Raw genomic sequence first — 11,267 nt, forward strand, 5'->3', positions numbered from 1 at the left:
CGCCGAATGCGCTGCTGCAAGATCCAACTCTTCATCCAACAGGTCCAGAGAATCCTGACGTGCCTTCTCATTATCAGCTTCAACATAAGCTGCCACACGGGGCGAATCATGACATATGTCACTAGGAAGAACCGCCTCTGCTCCATAAACCATGAAGAAAGGCGTGTAACCCGTAGACCTATTGGGTGTGGTGTTGATGCTCCATAACACAGAAGGTAGCTCCTCGACCCAACAACCCGGCATCCGCTTTAAGGGAACCATAAGCCTTGGTTTGATACCCCGCAGAATTTCTTGATTTGCCCTTTCCGCTTGACCATTAGATTGGGGGTGAGCCACTGATGCTAGATCAAGCCGGATGTGCTCACGTTGACAGAATTCTTCCATCTCTCCTTTTGACAAGTTAGTGCCATTATCTGTTATAATGCTATGTGGAAAGCCAAATCGGAATATCACCTTTTTGATGAATTGAACCGCTGTGGCTGCATCACACTTGCTGACTGGCTTTGCCTCTACCCATTTAGTGAATTTATCAACTGCTACTAACAGATGGGTCTTCTTGTCCTTGGAGCGCTTGAAGGGTCCAACCATATCCAGCCCCCAAGTGGCAAACGGCCACGTAATTGGAATCATCCGCAACTCTCGAGCTGGAACGTGCGCACGGCGGGCAAACTTTTGACATCCATCACATCTTTTGACCAAATCCTCCGCATCAGCATGCGCCGTCAACCAGTAAAAATCATGGCGAAAAGCTTTAGCAACCAATGACTTTGAACCAGCATGATGATCGCAATCCCCTTCATGAATTTCTCGCAAAATCTCACAACCTTCTTGAGGAGAGACGCATCGTTGAATCGCTCCTGAAACACTGTAACGATGTAACTCCCCGTTGAGTATGGTCATGGACTTGGAACGCCGGATTATCTGTCGGGCCAACATTTCCTCAGCTGGTAACTCGCCTTGGTTCATGTAATCCAGATATGGTATCGTCCAATCCGGTATGGCATGCAAAGCTGCCACCAATTGAGCCTCCGGATCAGGAACAACCAAATCTTCCTCGGTTGGTATTTTGACTGACGGATTGTGCAACACATCAAGAAAGACATTGGGCGGAACCGGTTTACGTTGTGAACCGAGATGACTTAAAGCATCTGCCGCTTCATTCTTTCGCCAGTCTATATGGTCCACCTGATAACCTTTAAAGTGACTAGCCACTGTGTCCACCTCTCGCCGATATGCAGCCATGAGTGGGTCCTTAGATCCCAAGTGCCAGACACTTGCTGAGCCACTAGATCTGAATCGCCGAAGCACTTAACCCGGCTCAAATTCATGTCTTTAGCCATCCGAAGACCGTGTAGTAAAGCCTCATATTCAGCTGCATTGTTAGTACAAGGGAACATTAAACAGAGGACATAACAAAACTTATCACCTCGTGGGGAAGTTAATACGACTCCAGCCCCCGAACCCTCTAGCTGTCTGGACCCATCAAAGTGAATAGTCCAATATGTATTATCCGGTTTCTCCTCAGGTGCCTGTAATTCCGTCCAATCGTTGATGAAATCTACGAGTGCCTGGGACTTGATCGCCCTGCGGGGTATATATCTGAGCCCGTGGGGTCCAAGCTCAATGGCCCACTTGGCAATCCGGCCAGTTGCCTCTCTGTTTTCAATGATGTCACCCAGAGGAGCTGAACTGACTACTGTGATAGGATGGCCCTGAAAATAGTGTTTGAGCTTCCGGCTTGCCGTAAACACCCCATACACCAGTTTCTGCCAATGCGGATACCTCTTCTTTGATTCAATGAGCACCTCACTGATATAATAAACCGGCCGTTGAACCGGACACTCTTTGCCCGGCTCTTTGCGCTCTACCACAATGGCTACGCTGACAGCCCGGGCATTAGCAGCCACATATAATAATAAGGGCTCTCTATTGATCGGTGCTGCCAGCACGGGCGGTTCTACGAGCCGTTTCTTCAGATCTTCAAACGCCTTATCAGCTGCTTCACTCCAGACAAAGTTATCCGTTTTCTTGAGCATTTGATATAAAGGAATGGCCTTCTCTCCAAGGCGGCTGATAAACCGGCTCAAGGCTGTAATCCGGCCGGCCAGACATTGCACATCGTTAATACACGCCGGTTTAGCCAAGGACGTAATCGCTGCAATGTTTTCCGGATTAGCCTCAATGCCTCTGTTTGAAACCAGAAAGCCTAAGAGTTTGCCTGCCGGGACACCGAAAACACACTTCTCCGGATTGAGCATCATCTTGTAGACCCGGAGATTGTCAAAAGTTTCCCGTAGATCATCTATCAAAGTCTCCTCCTTTCTGGATTTGACCACAATATCATCTACATACGCATGGACATTGCGCCCAATTTGCTTATGAAGGCAATTCTGAACACATCGCTGGTAAGTTGCCTGGGCACTCTTGAGTCCAAAGGGCATGGAAACATAGCAGATGGCTCCAAAGGGAGTTATAAAGGCTGTTTTCTCCTAGTCCTTAACTGCCATTCTGATATGATGATAACCAGAGTAAGCATCCAAAAAACACAAATGGTCACAACCGCCGTAGCATCAATTATTTGATCAATGCAAGGGAGAGCAAAGGGGTCTACAGGGCAAGCCTTGTTTAAATCTTTGTAGTCCACACACATGCGCCAAGTGCCGTTTTTCTTAAGAACCAGCACCGGATTGGCTAACCACTCTGGATGAAAAACCTCAACAATAAACCCAGCCGCCAACAAACGGGCGACCTCTTCACCTATAGCCTTGCGCCTTTCCTCGTTGAAGCGGCGGAGGAACTGTCGGACCGGTTTGAATTTCGGATCAATGTTGAGTGCGTGCTCAGTGAGTTCTCTCGGTACACCTGGCATGTCAGAAGGTTTCCATGCAAAGATGTCCCGATTCTCACGGATGAACTCGATGAGCGCGCTTTCCTATTTGGGATCTAGGTTAGCGCTGATGCTGAACTTTGGATGAATCGCCAGGGACAAAGTCAACCATCTTAGTGTCTGTAGCTGATTTGAACTTGAATGCTGGATCATGTTCCGTGGTTGGCTTTTTTAAGGAGGTCATGTCTGCCGGATCAACTTGCTCCTTATAAAATGTTAACTCCTCCGTGGCACAAACCGACTCAGCATAAGCCGCATCGCCTTCTTCACACTCCAAAGCAATCTGTCTACTTCCATGTACTGTGATAGTCCCCTTATGACCTGGCATTTTAAGCTGCAGGTAAACATAACATGGCCTTGCCATAAACTTAGCATAAACCAGCTGCCCAAACAGAGCGTGGTACAGACTTTTTATCTTTACCACCTCAAATGTCACTGTTTCTGACCTTTAATCGTAGTCATCTCCAAAAGCTACCTCCAAAGCTATCTTACCAATAGGATATGCAGATTTACCAGGCACCACACCATGAAATACCGTATTCGACGGTTTAAGATCCTTATCTGTCAACCCCATACGGCAGAATGTATCATAATAGAAAATATTGATACTACTTCCCCCATCCATGAGCACTTTAGTGAACTTGTATCCCCCAACTTGAGGGGCTACCACCAAGGCCAAATGACCTGGATTATCAACCCGGGGCGGGTGATCCTCTCTGCTCCACAAAATAGGTTGCTCCGACCAGCGTAAATACTGAGGTACTGCCGGCTCAACCGAGTTGACTACCCTTTTGTGAAGCTTCTGGTCACGTTTGCACAAACTAGTAGTGAAGACATGATATTGCCCGCTGTTCAGCTGTTTGCGATTGCTCTGATAACCCGACTGCTGCTGCTGACTCCCCTGATGGTTGTAACCTCCCTGGTTGCCTTTGTGTCCTTGATTGACGTGTCCGGTTTGATTGCCTGGAAACCCTGAACCGGAACCACCGCCACCGTAACCCGGCCCGTGGAAACCTCCTCCTGAACCGCCAGGCGGGCCGTTGTCATATTGGAACATGTTGGAATTCTTGAAATCCCACATGATATAACAATCTTTCCAGAGATGTGATGCCGGTTTGTCCTTTGATCCATGCTTTGGACAGGGCTGATTTAACAAACGCTCCAAATTGTTGCCTGGACCTCCACCCCTCTGGGGCTGCTTGCCCTTATGGTGCTGGCCATTCTCCTGCGCGTTGGTATTTGCGACAAAGTCCAAACCACTGTCGGCCTTGCGCTTACCAGCGTTTCCATGGCCTGCCGGATTGTGTTGTTGGCCATTGGCATTGCCGGTCTTCTTACCCTTCTCCGGTTTGTCCTCCTCTGAGTCCGGATCCTTGGTATTATCTGAATTGGCGTATTTAACCAAAGCAGCCATGAGTGTTGACATGTCGTTGCAGTGATGTTTGAGCCTTCCCAACTTCTGTTTCAATGGTTTGAAACCGCAATTACCCTCTAACGTTAAGACTGCGGTGTCTGTGTTGATACGATCTGACGAATGCAAAATCGCCGAGACCCGTTTGACCCAATGGGTCGTGGACTCCCCTTCCTCTTGGACACAAGCGGCCAGATCTACAATTGACATCGGCTGCTTACACGTATCCTTGAAGTTCTGGATAAACTGGTGCTTCAATTCGGCCCATGATCCAATAGAGTTGATCGGCAAGCTCTTCAACCAAGTGCGAGCTGTTCCTTCCAACATCATGGTGAAATATTTGGCACACACCGCCTCGTCCACATCTAACATCTTCATTGCCATCTCATAGCTCTGCACCCACGCCTCTGGCTGCAAATCGGCGGTATAATTTGGTACCTTACGAGGTCCCTTGAAATCCTTGGGTAGTTGCACATTACGCAAAGCAGGAGATAAACACGGTACCCCTAAGGAACTGAACATCGCCCCTGGCTCCACGGAGGCAGTGGGGTGAACCGGAGTGTGCTGTCGTGCCTTGTGTCAAGCTGTCAACTCGGCCTCTCGACGTGCGCGGCCGTGATCCACAACATCTTGCGCATTAGCACCTCCCCCAGCCGGGTTGTTCCCTCGTGGCGAATTTCGGCGGCGTGCGCTACTGGACACAGCCGGTAACTCCAGCTTGGGCAGGGAGTGGAGTGAATCCTCTCACGGCTGTGTGAATATGCTTGCTGCTGATTTAGTGCTGTTTGAAGGAGATCCCTGGCCTTACGTGCTTCCACTGCAACTGGTGACTCACCGTCGGTTGGGAGGGCCGCCAGGCGTGACGCAGCGACCACAATGTTGTCCAACGGGTTGGAATAATGCCCGGGCGGCGTTGATGGTACAACGTTGTTTCGGCAAGGCAGGTCCGTCGTGCGCGGCTGAACCGGCGCTCACTATACCATGACCAAAAATTAGAGGTCATAATATCTGCCGAGAAAACAGGCCATTGGAGGCAGAATAACTGCCGGGAAAGTATTTTGCCGGCAACTACAAACCGCCCTTGAAAGTCCTGTCGGGGAAAGGAATTCCCGGCAGTTACCCTATACGCCGGCAGAATATCTGCCCTTCATGTTCTTGCCTTTACCGGCAGTTAGCACTATTACCGGCGTACAGATCTTCCCCGGCGGGCTGATTATACAGGGCAGTTAGAAGATTTCCCGGCAGCCAATCTGCCTGTATTTTTCTTCACTGCAACCACACAAATCTCCCATATTGTATGTATTTCGACAGGTATGATTTATCTTCAATCCATTCTGTGCCATCTATATATAAAACACACATGCATACAGTAATAAAGATAGCATCACACTGCAGAGATAGTGCATATACTAATTATGAGCAATCCATCATCCATACATCATTAGTCCAGGACAACTAAAAGCTAGCACAAAGATCCATTATGTGTGCGTACATGCACACACAGGCATACAATACATTAGTCCAGGACAACTAAAAGCTAGCACAAAGATCCATTATGTGTGCCTACATGCACACACAGGCATACAAGTCCAGTAACAAGACAGCCAAAAGCACAACTATCCATCAGGTCTACATGCACACATGCGTACAGTTGTAGGTTCACAACTCAAAGTAGTACATCATAGACAAAAGCGCAAAATATACAATCTGGTTTTAGGTGTAAACATATCCCAGCAGAAGATCCTTTTAGCTCACCAAACACACCGCATTTGTGGATGCAAAGGCATTATGCCGGTGACCTGTAAAAAAAAGAAATGGCCAAATAGATCAGCTCAGAAGAACACATGTTCCAAACATATATGTTGCATCGGCTGAAAAGGAAAATCGACTCAACCAAATGAAAGAGACACATGTGTGTCACCCTGTATGCATTCCACAAGGCACAGACAGAATGCATGGATGTACTCATAAGAAGAGATTGTGCACTGTGTATGCATCACTAGGAAAATCAATGTAACCAATCACTATAAATATATACCAATAGCCATCTTGTTTGGTGCAGTATAATTTCTCTTGATTGCTGTTAAGTAAATAGAACATTCAAAAACTGCAGCCAGGGATCAATTACTAGCAATCCAAGTGGCAATGCAGGGTGTCCACCATTCTGTTTTCTTGTACATGTTTTTCCTATTTAGCGTGTAGGGCCGTACCCAAGAATAAAATAGGGGCAGTGCAAAATCAAAAGGAGATGGTGTTGATGCCTTGAGGGTGGAAAGTTTGCTGCTTGCTTTCAGAAAGAGTTTGCAGGCACATAAATGTCTGTCAAAGTTTAAGTAGTAGCTGCAGAATTATCTAAGAAACAGAGTTGCTGTTTGTGATTCAAAATAGGACTTAAGCATGTATTTGAAAGTAGGCACATTTTTTATCTACTAGGAAAACCATAGAAAGTACAAGTTGCTCAGGAGAAAATAAAGAACTTTTAGGTTCCTACTTTCAATCACATGCTTCATTCAGAAAAATAATAAGTCATCCGTATGTGAAAAGAGAAACATATCTTTTCTTTAGGTGTAAAATATTCCAGAATTCTATGAAGATGCAATACCTTCAAGATGTGGGGACTGCTATGGGCTGTCATGGTTGCTTCTGCATAACTTTACGAACAACCTCAAACTGCAAACATAGGATTGTCAATATGAAGCAATTTGAGAAACAAACTGCTGAAATAGACATGATCAGGAAGAAGTTTTACATGATCAGGCTGAAATAGACATGTTGCGACTATCTTCAGCAAATTTTGGATGTGTCACATCAAAATGTTTCCATGCAGGAGAATCTGCAGGATGCCTCACTAAACCATCTCTTATGCGTCCTTCATCATGCCATCTTGCATCTGTTGCACTCTTCTTTGATATGAACAGCCGCTGAAGCCTCTTCTTTATTGGAAAATAACGAAGAACCTTTCTTGGTACTTGGTGTACACGTTTCCCATCAAGGCTCTTCTTTTCAGATTTCCACCGAGAAGTTTTGCATATAGGGCATTGGTCTGCATTTGCATATTGCTTTCGAAATAATATGCAATCATTCTCACATGCATGTATATTAACATAACCTAGTCCAAGGCATTTTATCATCTTCTTTGCTTCATGAAAGTTCTTAGGAAGTGGCGAGTCCCCTGGAAAGGCCTTATTAAGCAGCTCGAGCAATATGTTAAAACTCTTATCACTCCAACCCCCAAGAAATTTGGTGTGGAGTAATCTAACTACAAAGTGTAGCTTTGAGAAGCTTGTGCACCCAGGATAAAGTTGTTGCCCTGCATCATCTAATAATTGGTGAAAGGCCTCTATATTTGGATCACTTCCATCCTCCCTTAGGTCACCATCATTCCCACCACCATCCCCAACTTCACCAAATTCATGTCCTATATCTTCAAGCATTTCAGGTATCTCATCAAGTACCTCAAATATGTCCTCATCTTCAACCTCGTCGTTTTGAAACTTGACAGGCTCGCACCGTTGTGGAAGGCATAACGGTCCCTCCCCATGATACAACCATTTTTTATACCCTTCCAAGAACCCATCGCATACTAAGTGCTCATAGACAACACTAGATTCCTTCCATGCACAGTTCACACAGATTTTACAAGGACATAATATCTTGCTCCCTCTAGCAGAATTGGTAAATGCAAATTGTATAAATTGTTTGACCCCTTCAATATACGTTTTTGTATGCCTACAATTATTGATTCATCAATAGATAATCCTTCGATAATATTATATAAAGTGGAAAGCGTGTTCATCTTAATGTTGTACCTAGCATGATCCATCCAACTCTTGTCCATCACGAGTTGCTTGTACTAAATTTGAACCCTTGCCTAATTATCGCAAGCCAACACAAATCAATAATTACAAACCAGAGCAACACTCGAATATTCGAAATATAGTCTAATATTACCATGCAATGATAGAATCAAATTACAAGGTATTCAAACTAAAATCAGAAGATACCACACAACGATATAAAAAATATCAAGTCTTATGATCAAGAATCTCACCAGAAGCTGGAAGTGGCACTTGTTCAATTATTGATGGCTGCAGCTTGATACCTTCTTCACTTCCCAACCTAGATCTTAAACTTGTCCTTAAAGTCTGGTTTAGGCTGGTTCCTGGAACGCGTAAAAATATAATTACCCTAGATGAATAACAATAACCAACTAGCATGCAGTTATGATCTTACATTTAGCATATCAAAAGGTACCACAAACTTGTCCAGTTTATCATCCAGATCATTAATGAAACTAAATCAAAAGTACCAAGTCATATACTCTAAATAGCACCTGATAGGCATAAATTAGGAATCATGTTCTGACAGTTCAAGTTACAAGGATCTTCTATTAGACTCATAGCTCATAGCCAAGTTTACTACCTCAGCAAAAAAATCTGTGCATGTTCAAAATGCAGACCTGTGACAACAGAGAACAGAACTCGGTGCAACCTCTATCTGCGACTCTCAGGCTGTTGCTGCTCCTGCTGATCAGTTGACGAGTAGGTGGCAGAGGAGGTGAACCAGGGGTGAGGATGGCGAAGGGTATCGGGAGGCGTTGTTCTTGGGGAATATAGCACCAATAGAGGGCCTTTTTAGTGATGAGCTCCTTTGCATATCTGCAAACATTTATAGATTAATAAACAACAAAGGATTATAAACAGCATGTATGCCACTTAGATACTGGTCATTTTTCATCAAGTGGTGAAGCTACCTAATAGCATGTTTATACTATGAAAAACTGTCATTTATAAGTTTACAAAACATAATGAGTATGATATGAGAAAATGCCAATAACACTAGAAAAGAAATCCATACTTGTAATCCAGCCATATTTCACAACATAGAAAATTATGTCAAAGACACAAACCTGCATGTTTTAATCCTTTCACAGCATCAAAGTTTTTGTATGTATATCCCACAAAGCTGAGATCTTTTTAATTCAGCTTCGCCTATACACTGGGACAACTATGTGGGGTGATGGAGGCGATGGGGCGGCGGCGCTGGATTGCGTGATGCTGGTGCGTCCGGCTGGATTGGGGGATTCTCCTGTGGCGTGGATAAAGAGGATGGGGGCGGTGGTTCTGGGTGGATGCAGGGGCGGCGGGCTGGATTAGGGATGCTCCTGCGGTGTGGATGAAGAGGATGGGGGCGGCGGTGCTAGGTGGATGCAGGGGCGGCGGCGCCGGGTCGATGCAGGGGATGGGGGCGGCGGTGGGTCGATGCAGGGGATGGGGTCGGCTCCGGGTCGATGCAGGGGATGGGGTCGGCGGCGGTGGGTCGATGCAGGTTCGGCGGCGGTGGCTCGATGCAGGGGATGAAGGCGACGGGTGGATGCAGGGGATAGGGGCGGCAGCGCCGGGTCGACGCAGGGGCGGCGGCGGTGGGTCGATGCAGGGGATGGGGGCGGCGGTGGGTCGATGCAGGGGATGGGGTCGGCGCCGGGTCGATGCAGGGGATGGGGTCGACGGCGGTGGGTCGATGCAGGTTCGGCGGCGGTGGCTCGATGCAGGGGATGAAGGCGACGGGTGGATGCAGGGGATAGGGGCGGCAGCGCCGGGTCGACGCAGGGGCGGCGGCGGTGGGTCGATGCAGGGGATGGGGGCGGCGGTGGGTCGATGGAGGGGATGGGGTCGGCGCCGGGTCGATGCAGGGGATGGGGTCGACGCCGGTGGGTCGATGCAGGTTCGGCGGCGGTGGCTCGATGCAGGGGATGAAGGCGACGGGTGGATGCAGGGGATAGGGGCGGCAGCGCCGGGTTGACGCAGGGGCGGCGGCGGTGGATCGATGCAGGGGATGGGGGCGCGGCAGTGGTGGGTCGATGGAGGGGCGGCGGTGCTAGGGTTTGGCGGCGACGGCGAGATGCAGTGCGGGCGGCTGCTGAGGGAGGGAGAGCGTCGACATGTGTTTTTTTTGAGATGAAGTGTGTGGAGAAGGGGAAAGAGGAGGGGAAAAGGCCACGGTGGGCTTCCAGTGTCTTCTAATTTTTCATTCTCCCGCGACTTGCCTCGCGCGCTTTTTGGGCCTCAATTCGTTAATTCCGCGCCAACTGGTTAAGGGCAGTGCGTTCGCCCCCAAAATGAATTTGGGGCAATTGGGCCGCCCCAAAAGATGCCGGCAGATGGCCTGCCCACCTAGCTTCCATATTCCCGGCAGATGCATTGACCTATACATCATTGCCCGGCATATAAGCTTTCCAGGCAGTTACTCGCCTCCAATTCTTGCTTATTCCCGGCAGTTAATTGCCCTTAATTTTTTGTCATGGTGTAGTGGCTCCTGCTCCCGGCGCCCCCGCCTGGTTTAGTGTGGGTTGGTTGCCAGCTCCTGCACCTGGCGTGTTGAAAAGATTCTGCGGCTCATAAACCGATGGGAGACGTGATCGGTACCTTCTTCTCATGACTTCCTCCAAAGCATTCTAATCCAGTCTAATCCGGTAAGCTTGTGCTTCCAACTCAGCCCGCTCCGTAGCCATCCTGGCGTTCTCTGCTGCCAGGTCCGCTTTGGCCTGGGCTATCTGATCTTTCACCTTTGCAATCTCCGCATCGTGTTGATCCCTAGCTGCTGCGTCTACCTCCGCGAACATCAATGTTGCCAGGGTGTCGAACAAATCAGATAAGACTTGGGCCGGAGGTGGCGCCAAGCTTCCTGCCCCTGCTGGTGTGGCCGTTGTTGAATCGGAGAGCATTGCTGCGGCGGTAGATGAATGAGGCGCTGATTGTGTGCCGGCCATGAAGATGGCGGCCCAGTTTGGCAGACCGGGGGAATCCGGAATACTGTTGCCCTCGGATCCTCCCTCAATCCGGCCGTCCTGCAACTGGTAAAGCGATTTGGTTTCTCCAGAAGACTCGTCATCAGAGCAGACTATGGTTTCTCCTTCGGACACCGGTCCGTCCTCGTGCCCTGATCCATGGATGACACCTACAAAAACAT

At 48.0% G+C, this 11,267-nt stretch overlaps 2 protein-coding genes and 1 long non-coding RNA gene across 3 annotated transcripts; all 3 read right to left on the reverse strand.

Annotated features, from left to right (window-relative positions):
* Nucleotides 1-5,696: 5,696 nt before the first annotated feature.
* Nucleotides 5,697-7,003, reverse strand: LOC125521782. The gene is made up of 2 exons (XR_007289429.1): nucleotides 6,901-7,003; nucleotides 5,697-6,097 (listed from the first exon to the last, which is right to left on the reverse strand). It is a non-coding gene; the product is annotated as an uncharacterized LOC125521782 (long non-coding RNA).
* Nucleotides 7,004-7,051: 48 nt separating this feature from the next.
* On the reverse strand, nucleotides 7,052-8,343 carry LOC125518607. The gene is made up of 2 exons (XM_048683440.1): nucleotides 8,108-8,343; nucleotides 7,052-8,027 (listed from the first exon to the last, which is right to left on the reverse strand). Exons 1-2 carry the CDS (start codon nucleotides 8,134-8,136, stop codon nucleotides 7,052-7,054), a joined length of 1,005 nt encoding a protein of 334 aa, XP_048539397.1. The 5' UTR covers nucleotides 8,137-8,343.
* LOC125518609 (proline-rich receptor-like protein kinase PERK2) lies at nucleotides 8,024-10,514 on the reverse strand. The gene is made up of 5 exons (XM_048683441.1): nucleotides 10,472-10,514; nucleotides 9,208-10,362; nucleotides 8,758-8,956; nucleotides 8,350-8,460; nucleotides 8,024-8,169 (listed from the first exon to the last, which is right to left on the reverse strand). The coding sequence occupies exons 1-2, from the start codon at nucleotides 10,512-10,514 to the stop codon at nucleotides 9,290-9,292; spliced, it is 1,116 nt and encodes a 371-aa protein (XP_048539398.1). The 3' UTR covers nucleotides 8,024-8,169; nucleotides 8,350-8,460; nucleotides 8,758-8,956; nucleotides 9,208-9,289.
* Nucleotides 10,515-11,267: the final 753 nt, after the last annotated feature.

The sequence above is a fragment of the Triticum urartu genome, chromosome 7 (genome assembly GCF_003073215.2).
Source record: "Triticum urartu cultivar G1812 chromosome 7, Tu2.1, whole genome shotgun sequence".
NCBI classification, from domain to species: domain Eukaryota; kingdom Viridiplantae; phylum Streptophyta; class Magnoliopsida; order Poales; family Poaceae; genus Triticum; species Triticum urartu.